At 59.3% G+C, this 18050-nt stretch overlaps 1 protein-coding gene across 2 annotated transcripts; it reads right to left on the bottom strand.

Annotated features, from left to right (window-relative positions):
• Positions 1 to 1116: 1116 nt before the first annotated feature.
• Positions 1117 to 10686, bottom strand: PPM1J (protein phosphatase, Mg2+/Mn2+ dependent 1J). 2 transcript variants are annotated; one of them, XM_075521647.1, is made up of 10 exons: positions 10411 to 10686; positions 8889 to 9015; positions 8034 to 8357; positions 7365 to 7477; positions 5732 to 5816; positions 3999 to 4117; positions 3707 to 3770; positions 3428 to 3535; positions 3099 to 3250; positions 1117 to 2804 (listed from the first exon to the last, which is right to left on the bottom strand). In XM_075521647.1, exons 1-10 carry the CDS (start codon positions 10656 to 10658, stop codon positions 2657 to 2659), a joined length of 1488 nt encoding a protein of 495 aa, XP_075377762.1. In that variant the 5' UTR covers positions 10659 to 10686; the 3' UTR covers positions 1117 to 2656. The 2 variants fall into 2 exon arrangements, with proteins under 2 accessions (XP_075377762.1, XP_075377763.1); XM_075521648.1 differs by lacking the exons at positions 5732 to 5816; positions 7365 to 7477.
• Positions 10687 to 18050: the final 7364 nt, after the last annotated feature.

The raw sequence follows: 18050 nt of genomic DNA, 5'->3' as shown, positions 1-18050 counted from the left end.
GCGGGCCGTCGGCAAGGGAGACCGGGGTGCTCCTCCCTGTGACACCCCAGCTGCCGGGCTGAGTCCCTGCGGCTCAGCCAGGGAAAGGCAGCCCCAGGGTCCTGGCCCAGACCCAGGCTCATAAACTGCTGCTATTTTAAGGGCTCGGAGACAATTTTTCTTAATTTATCAAGCCCCAGGCCAGGAGCTGGTTCCAAAGGAAATGTTTCCTTAGTATAAAAGGGAACCACAGAGGAAGCTTTAAATGCAGCCTCTGCCTCCTTGCCTTATCCAGCAGCTCCCAGGCAGTGACCTGGAAAAGCAAAGCCAGTTCTCAGCCACCGGCACGAAGAGCACCGCACCAGGGGAACAGGGCTGTGCAAACAAGTGTGGGGGGAGCTGGGGGTGTGGGGAAAACGTGTGCGAGCATCAGGAGCACCAGGGGTAGCGGTGGCAGTCAGGGGACGATGTGACAGCAGGGACCCTTCCAGCGGGCAGCCCACCCTGAGGCAGGGGGTAGCTGCTGCTGGGATGCCTGAGCTCCCAGAGAGGGGTCCTGCCTCTCCGGCACGGGCACATCTCTGGGATTGCAGCCTGCAGAGCTGTGCCTCCATCCACGGCCCACCCCACTCCCCGAAGGAGGGACCTGACCCCGCGAGCAGGGAAACCATCGGCCTTTCCTCTCCTCCGCTCCCCGTCTGCGTCCGGGCGCTGCCTGCGGCAGGGAGCAGCCGGGGGGGGCCAGGCCGGTGCCTGCTGGTGTTCAGTCCTCATCCAACCCCTGCAGCGCTCGCCAGCCAGCTCCCGTTTTGGGTTACTGACCCACCCCGCAGCCCTCTCCCTGCGGGCTGGCCATCGCCTGCCCCAGAGAGCCGTGCCCCTGCGCCCACCCCGGGCGAGGCCAGCCCGCAGCCCCCGGGCAGCGCCGCTCCGCAGTTCCTGCTCCCCGGGGGCGCGGGAGGGACGCTCCTCAGGGTCTGGCCAGCGCCAAGGGCAGAGGGACAGCAGCTCATGTGGCTCCGTCTGGGCCTATTTGCTACCAAACCTGCCTACATAACTTAATCAGAGCTAATTGGCTTTTAGGTAAGTCGTCTTTGCGGGAGCTCTGCAAGAAAGACTTTGAAGTGGGATTGCAAGTGGCAAAACCTTTATTTAAACACACAGTGCTACGCGAGGACAGGCTCCCAGCCCCAGTATCACTCCCTGCTCCCTTCAGCACAGAAGATGTCAACAGGTTAAAATCTCGCTGGATAACTTTCACTTCCCATTAAGTACACCCAGTTTATTTACATCTCGCTGATTACAAGAGACAAACAACATTCACCGGAGGTGACACTTGACAAGAGCTGGCTGTACCCAGCGACAGCAGGACGCAAACCCCGGGTGCCACAAAGCCTTTCCAAAACAGGGGACCACAGCCCAGCTCTCCCTGTCCCCACACTGCCAGGATGGGATCACCCCACATGTTTTGGAAGGATGCAACGCTCTGCAGAGGTCCAGGAAGCGCATCCTCCGGGTCAGAGGTATGTGTGATGCAAAATAAGATGCTGTGCAGAGATCAACTGCTGCTACAGCTCTGCTCAGCACCAGCTTTGAGATTATTAAGAAAAAGGAGGGAGTTATCTCTCCCCCCCTTCTCCAGTCACAACCAAGCTGCTTTTATTGTGGGTTTCCAGCCCTCAGCTAAGCAGATCCATGCAGCATGTTTAAGCTGTTAAGCTTGGCTGAATAGGGCTGCTCTGTGTGCAACTGCTGCTCAGCAGTGGCCAACTTAGAACCGCTCAAAGATATAGACATATATTCATACAGACTCCACACAACAAGAAAGGATTTAGACATTTTCCAGCTCAGCTCCCCAGTTAATAACACATAATTGGCTCCAGAAACACAGCAGTGATCCAAGGCATGAAGAGGGGTGGGGGCAGAACCCGTGGCACAGCCAGCGCAAGTGCAATAGCTCATTCCTTCCCAGGGGCTCTCGGTGCGCTGCAGTGACCGAGCACTGCCCCGTCCTCCCAAGCTGGAGACTAAGACAAGGTACGTGGCTGGGACGAAGGCGTGAGGGGCCCAAGAGGGCAAGCACAAAGCTGGGGTGTCAGTCGTGGGGGTCGCCCACCACCACACCACCCACAACCGGACTTCTGCCGGGCTAAGCATTGCCGGGCTGCCGGCGGGGCTTCACCCCAGGCCACAGCCCGTCCTGGCCCCAGCACCCAGCCCCAGGAGCAGCTTCGGTGTCACTGGTGCAAGTGTCACAGGGCAGGGGGAGAGGAGATGATAGCAGCAGCAAGCATACGCTTCTCCAGGTACGAGTGCCCCACCAGCCCGACAGCCAGCGCGCCCAGGCCCAGGGCAAGGTGCAAAGGACGCACCAAGAAGCCGGGGAGGATTTAGGCTTTTCACAGCAATCAAGAAAGTGGCAGCATGAAAATAATCTCTTGACCCCAGTCCCTGCTCTCTGTCCAAGGCCCTTCCACCTCCGCCCAGGGCTGGGATGCAGCAGGTGGAGGGGGATGCTCTGGGCAGGGGCACAGCCAGAGGCTCCAGGTTTCTTACTCTTCTTGCGGTCGGCTCAGGAAACAAGTGCTTGGGGGAGAGGTGGCCCCGAGGCAGCACCGATGTCCCGCTCGTCTCCATCCAGGCAAGGCGAGCCCCTCTGCCCCAGGGTCTTTGAGCATCACGTGTAGTTGCCCGGGCCGCCCAGAGGGATCACGAAGACAGAGATGTCATCACCAGAGCCCAGCTTGTCGTTGGCCAGCCGCCAGCCCCGCTCCTTCAGCACCCCCCTGGACCGCACCACCAGCTCCTGGGCCACCATGGTGTACCTGGGGGCAGAGCACAGCAGCTCAGCAGCAACGCCAGACCCGCGAGACTCCCTGACGCAGCGTGCTGCAGTCCCGGGCAAGGAAGAAGCCAGAGAAGCTAGAGGTGCAGGAAAGGGTCCCTCGGAGAGGAGAGATCTAAGCTCAGATACGCAGATCCAGGGGAGCATTGCACGCTGCAGAGCAACAGCACCAGCCCCGAGACCAGAGGGACGTGTGGCCACATCACTGCTCCAAGGAGCAAGGAAGATGGTACAGAGCAGGACGTGCTCGCCCCCCTGCCCACTCTCAGCTCACCTGCACGGGTCGTTGGGCTCGTAGCTCGTCAGCACCTCCATCACCACGCCGGCCACCTCCTTATCGTTGGTGACATCCCAGAGCCCATCGGTGCCCAAGACCAGAACGTCATCGGGGCAGTGCTCGTACTGCGTAAGGTCGTAAACCCTGACCTGGCAAGCAACGGGGCAAGGCGCAAGGGTGAGGGGCAGAGAGGCAGAGGAGGCTCCCGGAGAGCCCAGGCAAGCGCTGGCACTGCCCTGAACCGCTGTGCTGGGCGCACCAGGGATCTGGTCACTCCGGCCATCGCAGGAACGCCTGCACGCAGAGCGGCCGGCAGCCAGGCTCACCTCCGGGAAGCAGGACAGGAAAGGCTTGATGTGGATGTTGGAGCTGAACACCTTGAGGTCGTGGTCTCCCAGGCCCCGTGTGACCCCAATCGTGGCCATCATCCGAGCCTGGGGAATGACAAAACCAAAAGAAAACTTTAAGCCGCTTCATCTTCATTCCCAGCCGAGAACTGAAGGCACTGGAGCGGCAACAGCACAAGCAAAAACGGGCTGGAAACCCCTAATTCAGCGAGGGCAGGCAGGAAGCAACCCTGCACAGCTCCTGCCACAGCACTTCACCTTTTTGCCTTCCCCATAGATAAGTGGAAACTTCAGGTCATCCTCTTCTATCTTTTTGTAAGCCCTGGTTAAAATAAGCCAGAGACAACGTGTCAGCAGGTGAAGGCTTCCAGCACCTCCCCTGCCCGCTCGGGACACAGCATTGCCCCGGGACCAGGCCCCTCCGAGCCCCGGGTACCCAGCCTGCCGCAGCCCCCGCCCCACGGAAGGGATGCTGGAGCCGGGCGGCCGCGTGCATTGGGACCCCAACGCCGCCCCTCAGCACGGAGCCTCCCGCGGGTCGGGGGGTTACCAGCCGTTCATGTTTTGGTCTCTGTACAACATCTTCTTCCCCAGCTCCTTGGGCTGGATCCTGCGGGGGAACTCGAGGTGCGTGAACTCCTTCCCCAGCAGCTCGGGCCTCAGGAACGCCTGCGGGATGAAGCGATGGCTCAGCCGTGGGGCCGGGAGGGCAGGATCCGCACAGCACCACCTGCCCCGCCATCCGGCACCGCCTGCAGCACCTCGCCGGGCACCGCCACCACGGCACGGGACCCGCCAGCCTGCCGGCACCTTGGCTACGGCGTTTCGTGGTGGGGATAACATCAGCTGCTCTGCTGCGGCTCGAACTGGTGGTGGTAAAGGAGCTTCAAACCACCCGTCTGCGCTACGCCCAGAGGGGAGACAAGAGCTGGGGACAGCCACGGCAACGCCCAGCAAGAAGGTGAAGCTTTTGCATGGAGAGTTTTGGGAAATAAGGATCTCCAAAAGGGATCAAAACCCAGCAAATTCCAGGAGAAGCTGGAATTTGCCCAGGAGGAGTCAGAGCTGGAAACCTCCTGGGACCCCAGGCTCAGCCCAGGGCACAGCACTTGCCCGAGGAAGACCTGGTGGGTCTTTTCAGAAACCGTGTCCCGGCTGCAGCCGTGATGAGGGACAGGAGCAGCACAGAGCCCCTTCCCGGGGCAGCACAGCAGCCCAGGGCCCCCCGGAGCACAGCGTGCAGGGGACTGGGAACAGGGACAGCTTTGGAAAATGCAGATGGAGGAAGAAAGAGCTGAAAGAAAGGAGGAGAGCCCTCAGGAACACGGGAGGGTTCGGTGCAGAGGCATGGAGAGCCCTGTCCTGCGCCGGGGGGGGGGACCCTGACCACGGCCTGGGCACCGTGCAGGGGAGCAAGCGTGTGCCTGGCCCCCTGCCTGCGCCCTGCCCATCGCAGCCGGCTGGAGAGGATCCCGCTCACAGCGGTTTCCTCTTCTCGGTCATTCAAAAATAGATTCAAGAAAAAAATGCCTCAGTGTTTTTCCAAGTACGTTGCAAGCCAGGAAATCACATCCAGCAAGACCTCCTCCAACACAAACGCCTCCTCCTCTGTGCTGCCATCAGAGAGGTCTTTATAACCTTAAAAAGTCTCCCTGTGTGGCACAGGGGGGTTTGTCCAGGCCAGGCAGGAGAGGGAGCTTTCAGGAAGAAAGCTAGAAACCCGCTGGCACACGTCAGCTCCCTGCTCCCCAGGGAGCAGCCGGGGAAGAAACTAGGACTCGGTGCAAGCGCTGCGGCTCCTTCGACCGTGCGCGGGAGCACGACGAGCGGAGGGAGCAGAGCCGTGCTCCTCCCAGTCACTGCGCAAGCCCACCCCGGGCAGGCGATGCTCCCCGTTCCCCGGGCAGGAGCAGGACAAGAGGGACCGAACTGGCTCCACGCAACCGTACCGAACCGGCCCCATGCCGAGAGCCCGGGATCCCCAGGTCCTGGGGGGCTCACAGGCACGGCCCCTCACGCCGATCCCGCAGCAAACCAGGGCTCCTCCAGCCAGGAGATGCCCCCACGCCAGTGAGCCAGGGCAGGTCCCCCTGTCCCAGCACCTCTCCCCGACGCAGCGAGCTGGCTGGGACGGATGAGTGCCATCAGCAGGTCCCAGCCATGGGGCTGCCCTCATCCCCCGGGACCCCACTAAGAAGGCAGCCCGGCAGGCAGCGCAGGGGGCTGGGAAGGGGCTGGGAGGTGGTTCAGCAGGAATGAGGTTAGAAGAAAGGTCTTCCTTACTAAAAATTGCAGCCTCTGCCTCTCTGTCTCTGGAGTAAACTCCCTGGACATTGGAATGATTTCCCCATTACGGATGATAATGGCCCTGCAATGAAACATGGAAGGATGAGATTAGAAAGGAGGAGAGGAGACGTGGCGGGGGAGCTAAGCCCAGCTCTCCGGGGCCAATTCCCTGCACGGCTGCCTAGGCGGTGCAACCCCTTCCCCTCCACTGCCTGCCCTCTTCCCAGCCCCGAGCTGGGGGCTGCTTGCTGGCTCCGCTGCAGGTAACCCCCGCTAGCCCCACAGCCCCTGGGCAGGCAGGGCATGCCTCCCTCCTGCGCAGGACAGGGGCAGGGAGGAAGAGGAAATGGAAGAGAAGCGTGGGGCAGAGGGGAATGAAGCAGAGCAAACCAAAGGACAGGATATGGTTAGAAAAAGAGCAGCACAAAGGTGGCGAACCCTCCTTTAGAGGGGAGCCGCACGCAGGACGGGCAGAAATCGCCAGCAGCAGGACACGGGTGCAAGCGCCCGGCCCACACCAGCACTGCGGCTCGCTGCTGGGGCCAGCCTGATTGTTTGATGTGTTAAAAAAAAAAAAAAAAAGTCTGATTATGAGATGTTTCTGGATGTCATGGGGGGAATCGAGGATCTCCAGCACCGGTGGCCCAGCTGTCGCCCCTGCTGTCCTGCCTGGGGCTGCGGGTCTCCTCCAGGGATGCAGGGCCCGGCTGAGCCCAGCTCTGGCAGTGTCTGGTGCCCAAGGAGGGAACACAGACCCTCGCCCAGAGGCACGGTTACAGCCTTGGGACCCTGTGCACGCTACCGTCCCGCATGGCCAGCGCCTGGCCGCTGCTGCCATGGAGGGGCCCCGCACCCAAAAGCAGAGGCACGAAGGATCTCCTCCTCCTCTGTCCCACAGCTGGAAGCACGTCCTCCAGCCTCAGACAATTTACCAGAGCCTGTATTTGCTGGCCTGACGCTGCTGAGGACAAGCTAACCCTGCAGTAAATACAGGGCAACTCAAACCAGCTTCACCCTCAGCATAAGGTGGGCTTGCCTTCCTGCCGTTGCTTTGGGGGGTATGAACGCACCCAGGCGCAATTACAGTAACGCCCCCAAGGAAATGCAGGTATCAGTCACAATCCTTGGGCTCCAAGCTCCCGGGGGACTTGTCTGCACATAGATTTGCATGTCCTTCTCCTGAAACAGTTCACTGGTATGAAGTGTGCCCTAAAATGACTTCTTGCACATCTTTGAAAGCCTTGCTGAGGGCAATTTTCACTCCCCAACTTGCAGCCCAGGCCAGCGCTGGCGGCAGGGGCTGGGGTGTGATCCAGAACCATCTGGGAAGCAGACAGGACGCTGCCAGGAAGGAAGGGAGCAAGTCCCAGATTTTGAGAGGCGATTCTGCAGCCCCCTCTGTGCACCAGGCAAACACGGAGATCACGGCAGGGCACACTGTCCTTGGGCCACGCAGGCAGGCAGGGGGTGGCTCTGCCTGGTCCTGCTGCCTCTGCCCTCTCCAAGACAGCCCAGCTTCAGGGCTGGAGCTGGGTGCTCCCGACCAGCCGTGCCTCCAGCACTGCCCTGCTCTACCGGGGCGCTCCCCAGTTACCGGGCAAAAGGCGGGGGCTGCCCGGTGGAGCCGTACCTGCTGTCGCCGGCATTGGCCACGTAGAACTTGCCCATGAGGTAGACGGCAGCCAGGGCGCAGCAGCCCCCAGACAGGCGCTGGGACACTCGCTCCCGCTCGATCTGGTCGTCCTGGGGAGACAGAGAGCAGCTCCAGGCAGGGCGGGTGGGAGGCCCCACGCCAGCAAGCAAAGCTGCAAGCAGCCCAAAACAGTGCCCGGCTGCTCCAGCAGCACCTCGGCTGCTGGCTGAGGGGAGACCCGCTCCAGGTGGGGAGCGGCGGCCAGCTGGGGCCCGGGCACCTTTCCCCACACAGCCCAGGGGCTGCGGCAGGGCTGGGGGCAAGGGTCCTGCGGGGCAGCCAGGGACACGGCTTCACCGGGGCAGTGGAGAGGGCAGGAAAGAGCAAGAGAGGAGGGGAGCAGCTGGGACTGCTGGAATGAAGCGCAATGAAGCTTTCTGCACCCACGCCGGTCCAGAGCCCAAAGCCTCTGCGTCCTGAACCCCCCAAACATGGGAGAGCATCGCAGTGCCCTCTCCGAGACCGTCCCGCTAGGAGCCCTCACTGCAGCCCCCTCCTTGCTGCAGAGCTGCCTTTTGCCAGAGGGGACGAGCCAATGCTGACACAGACAGCAAAGAGATGCTCCCAGGGACACCCGGGCATCCCTGCAGGCAGGGGCTCGCTCACCATGTGCTTAAAGGCGTTCTCGATGGCACCGATCACCAGGCTCTCGTGAGAGACCGCTTTCTCCAGGTGAAACCGCGGCACAGCATCGTTGGGGACCTCCCCATCGTCCTCTGCGAGGGGCACCTGGCTCAGCTCCACCGGGCCGGCCCTTGCATCGTGCGGGAGGCAGATGGGAGGCGGAGAGGGGTCCTGCAGGATGTCCACGAGGTCCCGGAGCTGCTCACAGATGTGCAGGTGGAGCCTCTTGGATGCCATGACAGCAGCACCGCTGCCCGCATGGCCGTCAAACAAGGCCCAGTAGTGGAAATAAAAACCCTTCCTGCCCTGCGGGGAGAGACAGCAAGGTTTAGCGAGGCTGTGGAGAAGCGGATGGGATGGGGAATTCAGAGCAGCTGGGGTCACTAGCTGAGGACAGTGACACGGGGCTTTGCCTCCAGCTCACAGGTCCCAGGCCAGCGCGGGCAGGAGCGATGTGGGCAGCTGATCAAGGGTGTCTGGACACGGCCGGTCCCTGGCTCGAGCCCAGCCCTGCGTCAGACACCTCGTGCTGCCAGCAGCGCGTCTCCGGCAGCCGGCTCCTCCAAAAGGGAGGCACGACGGGGCCAGCGTGGCAGCCACCTCCGCAGCTCGCCAGGGCACTCGGGCCAGAGGCCTCCCCGGGCCAGCCAGCCCTGGTGCAGGCCAGAGAGGACGATGGCAGGAGCTGGCAGGGAGCAGGGGCAGCCGGTCTGGGACCCAAGGGAACCCCCGGGGAGGCGGCGGTGCGCACACATTGCCACGTGCCCCATCTCGCGTCCTGCCGCCGGGCATCCTCCCTGTCGTGTCCCTGCTTGCGCACGCTGCCCCGGCTCTCACCCTGTCCAGCTCCCCACCGCCTTCCCCGGACGGCAGCCGGCCCCTCGGGCTGGGCCTCCTCTCCACAAACACCACCTCGCAGCACGCCTGGTCCTCGTTGTGCTGGCTCTTCCCCGCGTTTATCACCCTGCCAGGAGGAAACAAGGTATAAAGGCTCTTTCTTTCACACCATGCTCCAGCAGAGGCCACCCTGCAGCACCTCATCCCCCCCGACCCCCATTCGTGCCCCCAGGTCCCCGGGGGGGATCTCCGCAGTGCTCCTGCCCTGCCTGGGGCAGCAGCAGCCAGGCGAGGAGACGTCCCAGACCAGTTGCAGGGGTTGATCTGGGGCCAGCAGCAGTACTCGCTCCCACAGCACAGCTGGGTCCAGGGGAGAGCAGCCGTCCAGGCATCCACCGAGAGAGGTGACCAGAAAAAGCAGGGGGTTTTGCTGCAGGTCCCTAGCACTGCCCCAAGCACAGCAATTGCCTGAAAACCTGCACCAGCCGCAACGCACACACACACCCAACTGGGACTCACGGACGCTCAGCAAAGGGATTACAGCCTCATCCGTGTCCCATCGCACCCAGCACCTCTCAGAGGGAGCAGGTCCCTCAGAGGAGAGACGGCAATGAAGACGAAACCAGCAGAACTTTTGCACGAAGCTTCACGCTAACTTTTCACAGGCTATGCTGGCAAAGCAGATTTCAGGTCTAGATTGCAAAACCTGCTCACGGGAGGAAGCTGTAAACATGCACAACAGGATGAGCTCTTTGGGCACAGACTTTTCAAGTGGTTTGCAGAAAGAAGTCTCGGGCGACAGAAGAGAAGTCTTGCTGCTGAGCAAAGGGTGGTTTTTGCTCCGGGTGGTTTTTGCTCTGGGTACTCCTACCCCAGTGCCTCCTGGGGCAAATTAACAGCTCAAAAAGCTCCCTAGGATAGCCGGAAGATCAGCTTGAGCAAGGCATGCGGGAGTGGACTGACAGCACTGAGCAGCAAAGGTGGCCTTCAAAGCCTGACCTTCCCTGCCTGCCTCCAGCTAAGGGTGAAACTCGCAGTGAGTAAAAGGAGAAAAGAACCAGGCCCTTGAAGGGGAAGTCGCAATCAGGTCCCACTCCCAAGACAGCTTCAATTCCCTCCTCCCCCCGAGTCCTGCGAGAGCCGCAGCAGTTCCCGCACCCCTCGGTGTCAGTTCCCCATCAGCGGGAGCGGGTATTGTGCAGACAAGCGCAGGAAACAACAACGGCAGAGGAGCTCGAGAGCCTCGGGCGCGGGCAAGAGCGCAAACCCGCGCCGGTGCCTTTCCCAGCGGCAGGCATCGCAGAGCGAGCGTCCCGCCCGCTACTTCGGCGCAAGCGAGCGCGGCTCCTCGCCGCCCGGCTGCGACCCAGCTCCGCTCCCAGGGTCCCGCTCCGCTGCCGAGCGCGGCCAGTCCCACCCTCCCCGGGCTGCAGAGCCCCCGGCCGGAGCGCGTCCAGCCGCGGGCAGCCCCGGCCCCGAGGGCGCCCGGTCCCCGCCCGGCCCCGGCCCCGGCCCCGCTCACTCGGCGTAGCCCGTGCTCCAGGGCAGGCGGCGGCGGCCGTCGCGGGGGCTCTGCACCGCCCGGCCCGCGTGGTCGTCGGCGCGGCGGAGCTCCTCGGGCGTCAGCTGGAGGAAGGCCGGCCGGCAGAAGGCGGCGCCCGCCGGCGACCCCCGCTCCCCGCCCCGGGGCTCCGCGGGGGGCTGCCCGCCCGCCCCCGCGCCCAGCCCCGCCACCAGCTGCGCCACGGCGGCGCGCACCCGCAGCAGCATGCCCGGCCGGGCCGGGCCGGGCCGCGCTGGGCCGTGCCGTGCCGTGCCGTGCCGCGCCGGGCCGGGCCGGGCCGTGCCCGCCGCCCCGCCCCGCGGCCCGCCCCGCTCCCCCGCGCCTTCCGCCCCGGCAGGCGGGGGGGGGCCGCCGGCGCGGCGGCTCGGCCCCGCGGCTGCTCGGTACGCAGGGCCGGGCCGGGTCCCAGCCCGCCGAGCCTCCCGGCAGCCGGCCCAGGCGGAGGGAGAGCCCTCACGGGGATCGCCCGAAACGCCGCCGGGAGCTCCGGCGCGGAGCTGCCGGCCCGGCCCGGCCCCGGGGCGAGGGGCCGGCGCTGCCCAGCACGGCGGCCCTGGGAAAGTCTTTTCCCGGCTGCGGCGGGCAGAGGAGGGGCAGGGAGAGGGGTCTCGGGGCAGGCAGGCTCGCCCTGCCCACGCGTGGCCGTTCCCCTGCCTGTGCTTTGCCGGCAGAGGAGCAGATGGGTTTCCCGGCTGGATCTTCCCAGGGCTCCCGCAGAGCCACCTACTCCGAGACAACATCCCCTTCCCGTCACAGGTGCTTTGTCACTCTCCCTGCGCCCATCAGTGACACCCAACCCACTGGCAGCCATGCCAGGCTATTAATAAATAGCCAGCCTGCGGAGGAGCAAGGAGTTAACGTGAGAGGACTGAGAGCGGAATCTCTCCCTTCCACCCTGGCTGCTGTACTCCAGCACTGACCTGGATGCAGATTTAGCTGACCCAGAACAACACATTCCCATGTGGGAATGAGGGGAAGATCTGGCAGTTCAAACAGCATCACTCACACAGCCCGGCCTCAGCACCTCCCTGCCTCCGAGTTCCTATGACAACAAAAACCCTGCTGAAAAAACACAGTATTTGCCTATTGTAAAGTAAAATTGAGGCTATTTCCTACGACTGGTGTGCCCCAGTGCTCTCAGCTCCCCAGAGGAACCATTTATTCCTTTCCACGCAGGGCTTCTGCACCGCAAGGTCGGAGCAGAAGCAGGGCTCTCAGCGCTGGCTCTGGAAAGCCCTCCATGCTTTAGCTGCCGCCTTCTTCGGCCAGAGCTCTTCTAACTGTACCAGACTATTAAGATTGCCCTATAGAAATTCTTCAGTACTCCCTATACTCCCATCATCTAACTCCTAGCTTTAAGCTATTCAACAGCCTGACTTTTTAAGGTCCTCACATACCCACATCCCCTTTCCCACTCTGCTTTCACTGCCTCCTCGCACACCCCTCTTTGAAGCTGCTGCTTCATTTCCCGCCTTGCCTTGCACCCCCTGCTCACCGGGGTGTCCCAGCTGTTGCTTGGCTCCAATTAAAGCGTTCCCTGATAAATATGTCTCTGCTGCCCCATTACAGGTGCTACAAGACTGAGGGAGAGAGCTAGAAGAAGCTCTGCCCCGTAGTTCTTGGCATTAGAAGCCTAGCTAAGATGCAGGCGGGTTTATTAGCAGATGCATGCATGTTTCTTCATTGCATCTTGTGTTAGTGGGTCAGTTTTCATCATAGCTTCTTATCATCAATTGTAGCAATCCCTGACCTCCTGTATAAGCTGCTCTGCTGCCAGCACCGAGCTGCCCAGGTAAGAGCATTCCCCTGCTCAGAGCTTTTGTTCCTCCTCGCAGGGCCCGTGCCCCTTCCCCGGCAGGAGCTGCGTGTCCTTGTGCCTCGGGGTGGGCTGCAGCCGCCCCCAGCCCCTCTGCCAGCCCCTCGCTGCTCTCCTGCACCCCTGAGCCTGCAAGGGGTGTGGGGGGGGAGCTGCAGGGAGCCGAGGGGGCGCTGGGTGGCGACACAGGCTGCGCTGCGCTGCGGCCCCGGCCCCGGCCCCGGCTGCGCGGCCCCGAGCCCCGGGGAGGCCGGGCCGCGGCGGGTGGAAGGGAGGAGCTGCCCGGGAGCGGGCTGCGGCTGGCTGCGCCGAAGGTGAAGGCCGTCAGCCGTCCTCCTGCCCTTCTCTCGGGAGGGGCGGCAAGGGTGGAAAGGCCGCCTGCCTGGGAAATAGCCAAGTACACGTTCCTCCAGAATTCCCTGGCTCGCTCAGCTCGGTGCAGCTCTAGGAGCCTCTCTGGGGTTTATCACAGCCGGGGGGCCAGGGAGCCCTGTGGCTTGGCTGGGTTTGCAGCCCTGCGCATGCACAGGTTGCACAGCTTCACGTATTTCTGGCGCTGGCTCCCCATCTTGTTCCTCACGCCCCTCCGGTGCTTTCTGGCTGTGCGTGTGCTCCCGAGCTGGGAGCCCTGGGGCTGCCCCAGCATGGCCGGGAGCTGTGGTGGGCTGGGGGGCAGTGGGCCAGGGGCCAACTGGGGGCAGCTGTGCCAGCCCAGGGGCCAGCACCCCTCCGGTCCCTCTCCAGCAGCCCTGAGTCCTCTGTCTTTGCTCCAGGTGCCTTCCCCCTTACGGCATCTCTGTCCCGCTGCTGGTCACGCAGGGGGGTCTCAAACATTATGAGTGCAATATCCTTTATGTTATTAAGGTTGAAAATCACTGGATTCTCTGGGGAATGTTTCTCTCCTCTGTAGGGCTGCCAATCTGCCCCATACTGCTGAGTCACTAGGATGCTTTCCTTGGAAAGAAGGAAATGACAGTTTCCAAAATGACTTCTGTGTAAGGCTGATCCTGTTTCGCATTTGTCATTTCCATTATGCTAAGCACTGCATGGAAAGAATGGTCTGACATAAAAACACGCTGCAAGAATACTCCCTGAAACAATGCAATGCGAAGAACTCTTTTCCAAGAAAGAGGGCTACATTTCCTCCTATTCATCCCACCTGCCAGTTCAATGTGAAGTTTCCTCCTTGACTGCCAGTCTGGTGTTCCCCTGCGCAAGGCTGCCTGGCACAAGACCTGTGCGTGTGCCTGGGGACGCCGACAGTTACGGGCTGAGGCAGACTACGAGCGTGGGCAGGCAAGTGCCAGTAAATGGCCACTTCAGATGTCAGCGGCTCTGCCCTCTGCCCTTCCCACCCGGGATGCCTGTGCTTTCCCTGCTCCCATCTCGCCCACGGCGTGCGTCCCTGCCTGAGCACAGGGCCGGGCACTCACCCTCCATGGGAATGGCTTCAGGCGAGGCTTCAGTGCTTCATTTGGCAGACCCGCTGTCCTGTGTGGTTCCTACCAAAGCCACCAGCTTTCTGCTTCCAGACTCGGCTCTGGAGACGCTTCTCCACCCCCAGGCTGCACCGAGCCCTTTTTAGCAAAAGGAAGTTGCAGCAACTGCCTTCCAGCGGTGCAAAGCTGGGGGGACTTTCTCCTGCAGCCTCCGGAGCTGTGGGGGTTGCTCAGGCTGATCTAAACCCAGGGTTTCTGTGTAGCTCAGCATCATTTGAGGGTTGCTGCTGGACCTGGGCACTGGTGTTTCCTCTACTTCTTCAGCTGGGTGCCTGCCTGCCCACAGCTCCCGGGAGAGGATAAACTCTCGGGTCCTCCCCTCCATCCCTAACCCCTGAGGGTTTGCCTATGCAGAATAGAGGGGATGTAAGGTTATGTCATCTTTTCTGTTTCTGGAAAAAGCTATGTGAAAATGGTGATGAAAATGATTCCTTTTAATTTCTAGGGAGGGACTGGGGGAACAATTTTCCGAAGCCCTTTTTAAATTAAAAGCTTTGTTTCAAAGGAGTGGAGATTTAATTCCTTTCAAAAAAATTTTTTTTTCTTTGAGAAGAGCAGCCCTTTGGCTGGTTCTACCTGTCTCTGTGCAGGGCAAGAGGAGCTGAGCTCACCAGGGCAGCAGCCACATGTGAATGAGGAGGAAGCGGCTGTGCATGGGGAGCACTGGCACTGGAACCAATAATCCCCTGCCAGCCTGCTGCCATGATAAACGCTGATTTAAAAACTAGTAACACAGGAATTAGGCTTAAATGATGCTATTTTGCTTCATTTCTTGTGCAACTGCTTAGCATTAAAAAAGCCTTTCTAAGTTTCATCCTTCAGCTATGTTGCTGAGCCCCAAAGGAGGTAGGACGAAGCCAGGGATATTTCTTTGTGAAAGAATGACATGTTGGTGGCATTTAAGCCAGAACAGAAGTAAATTAAACATCTAGATCATAAAAGTACCAGAGGATGTTTTAAAATAGGCTCTTTGCAGCAGTGCATTAGTTGACTGCACAGCTTTGCTGTGTAATGAGCAATATATTAATTTATAATTAGTGTAATACAGTGAAGCTCAGCAAATAGCTCTGTGCACTCTGGATAATTCATCAACAGAAGAAGCAGCTCTTAATGGTTTCCAAGGTTTGCCTGTCCCCTGTAATTGGGAAGTTCAGAATTTATTGTTATTTCTTTTAAGGGATAATTTGATTGCAACCACACATCCTTATTCCGTGTCTGTTCCTGCTAGAGTGCAGAAAGGCCTTTGGAGCGTCGCAGCTCAGGGTATGCGACCTCTCTGCAGGTTGTTGGAGTCGGTGTTTTGCAGACCAGATGACCTGGGGTTGGTGCAGATTTCCTGCAGGCTTTTACCCTCGCCTCTCCCTGTGGCGGAGGGGGAGGTCACGGATTAACCTCCTTGGGTCACTTGGCTTTTCCCCCTCTGCTGCTACCAAACTGCCTTATCCTTTTCACATCGCCCGAGGGATCTTCATGCTAAATTCTGCTCTCAAAGCCTTCATGAGTCTCCTGTTCTTGTATAACATCACCTGACAGTAGAAATACAGAAGGAAAATAATGAATGTGTGATAATAAGGCTAACTGGGATTTATGGAGCCTTTGGGGATTTTGTTTTTCAGTTTGGAAGCTCAGACCCACGTCCCAGAGGATGCAGGGACCTGGAGCAGGGCCTATCCCTGCCTGTGTGGCGGGTGCCCAGGCTCCCCGGAGAGCCTCCCTCCTGCACCGCTCTATTGTCGGGCCGGGAATCCGCACTGAAATTCCCTGTTGTCAGCAAAGTCTTCTGAAAAGAGAAAAAAATCCTCAGACCTGGGTACTCTGTGCTGAGGCAGCCTGGAGGCACCAGTGCCTTGTCAGAGGAAGTGGATAAATAAGCTTGAATCTTAATTCAGTGACCCACTGAAAATGGGATGTGAGAAATCTTCCCCAGGAATAAAATGTCAAGAGTTCTGCTTTTTCCAGCTTTAATAAAATTTGTATGCCTCTGCCTATTAGCAGCTGCAGATAAGTTGATTGCATTGAGGATTTAAAGTCTTCTGGCATGCCCATCTGCCTCGGCGTAACCATCTAACCCAAGCCCTTGTCGTAAACCCTGAGTTTTCTTCCTGGGAAAAAAAGCCGGTCGGTCATCTAGAGAGTACAGAAGGGTTCCAGGTATGTCGACAGCCATCCAGTCGAAGGGGAAATGATCGCTTACGTGGTAGCAGGAGTGTTCATCACTAAGATTTTTCTGGTGGAGTTCCTTTCCTTGCCAAACTCATCTTGTTACGGATACTAAGAACTTTTTTGCCCACAATAAAATAACGGGCTCCTTGGAGAGCCGCAGCCAGGGAAGAGAGCACTGCTGAAGGCTGCTGCTGGGCAGTCGAACAAGAAGTTGGGGGGAGCAGGAATTACTGTGTTCACTTCCAGTGGAATTTAAAGGAAATCTGTTTTACTGAAGTCTTAATTCTTTCCACATCACAGCATTTCAATGCAGGGGAAGCAGCAAGTTTGTGTTTCTGTACCATTACATCAATAAAGAGCTTGATTTTTGCAGGCTTCCTTATTGAATAATCTGGCCTAATTTAATTGGAATTTGGCTGGTGTGGAAGGTAGTTTTGATTGCATTTGCTCTTGATCATTTCCATTAAAACTCTGTGATCTGAAAAGTAAAATGTTTGTATTTACTTATCATAGCAATAGAGACCTGAATTGGCAGGCTCTCTGTCAAATTACCTGATGAGTATAAACAGCAGATTTAATTTAGTTTCATATTGATTTTTGCCATTATTATTAAAACCTTCTGATCTGAAGAATGAGATGCTTGTATTTCCTTAATATCTTATTACTGGGGTTTGGGTTAATCTTGTAGAGCTTTTACCTCTTCTTTTGAGCAACCAAGTCTCATTAACTGGAATTTAACATAAGGCAATTTTGACTCTAAAAAGGGGGGAAAAGAACTCGGTTCCCTCAGACAAAATAGCCAAGAAACCTATTGTTATCATGGGCCTCTTAAACCCAGAGTACTTTCCCCTGGCTCCCTGTGTGCATTTTGGGGTGACTTTTCCCCCAGGGAAGAGGCCAAGGTCTCGGGTCCCCTGGGAGCTGGTGGGTCACCTCAGGGCATCTGCTGTCGAGCCTGGGCACGGGGTGGCTGTGCCAGGGAGGACCCTGCTCAGGGGAGGCTGCCTGGGGCCGGGCACTGGCTCTGCCTCCCGACCATGCCCTGCTCTCTGCTTTCACCAGCACTAATGGCTTTTACTGCTCCGAACTGGAGATGTGATAGATCAAACCAGGATTAAGGAGAGCCAAGTCTGGGCTTCTGCTGTGGATGCACAAAGGGAAGCGAAACCTTCCTTGGTGGGGGAAACTGTCTCTGCCCTCCATCCTTTCCCAGGAAAAAAAATGGGCACTCCCGCTGTAGGGTGCTGCGGAGGCACTGAGAGGCTGTGGTGTGCTCTGAGTGGCTGCAGAAACCTGCTTGGATCAGGGGAAGGAAAACAGGTCAGATGATGAGGCTTGTCGGAGGCGTGGAGAGCCAGAGGAGCAGGAGCCACGGCCCTGGGAAGCGGGGCCGGCTGAGAGCCGGCACACACCAAGGCCACAGGCGAGGGTGCTGGGTGACAGCGAGGAGCTCGGCTTGGCGCTGGCCTGTAACGTCCCCGGGCGTGCAGAGAGCGAGCTGCTGCTCCAGCGCGCTCGGGGGCTACAGGGCTTGTACAAACCTGGGGGCCAGTGGGAGCCTGGCGAGGATGGCCCGAATGTGGCACCTTGCTGGGGCTTTCAGCAGAGCCCTCTCCAAGGGCTGGTGCCCAGGTGGGGAGAGGGGATGCACGAAGGCTTCGGTGATCTCATGGAAAGAAAATAGCTGTGAGATTTGCAAACTGCTTGCACATGGTTTGTCTGAACAGCTGCCATTGATCTGTAACTCATACTGGTCTTGGAAATCACTCAGAGCTTCCACCTGAGCGGTGGCTTGAAAGGTCCGGGAGTAAACTGTGAGCTGTCTTCAAAAAACAAAGGCTTTCATCGATACACAACCAGTTTTGAGTAAGGCAAAGAAAATTAGTTATATGTAATTCCAGGCTCTCATCTCAGCTGTCCTGAGGCTGCGGGACTAACTCCTGGCCCTTCTCTGAAGGGAATGAGACATGGACTCCGGTGCTGATGGTAGGGGGGAGACCTTTATTTACCTGACAGCACTCTTTTTATACTTATCCCGAGCGGTTCACGCGAAGCACGCGCGATGCACGCGCTTATTCTATCCATCTGATTGGCTCTGTAACTTTTATCACGCAGCATTT

Source organism: Mycteria americana, chromosome 20 (genome assembly GCF_035582795.1).
Source record: "Mycteria americana isolate JAX WOST 10 ecotype Jacksonville Zoo and Gardens chromosome 20, USCA_MyAme_1.0, whole genome shotgun sequence".
Lineage (NCBI taxonomy): Eukaryota > Metazoa > Chordata > Aves > Ciconiiformes > Ciconiidae > Mycteria > Mycteria americana.
Note: the sequence above shows the minus strand (reverse complement) of the source record. Positions and strands in the feature narration are given on the sequence as shown.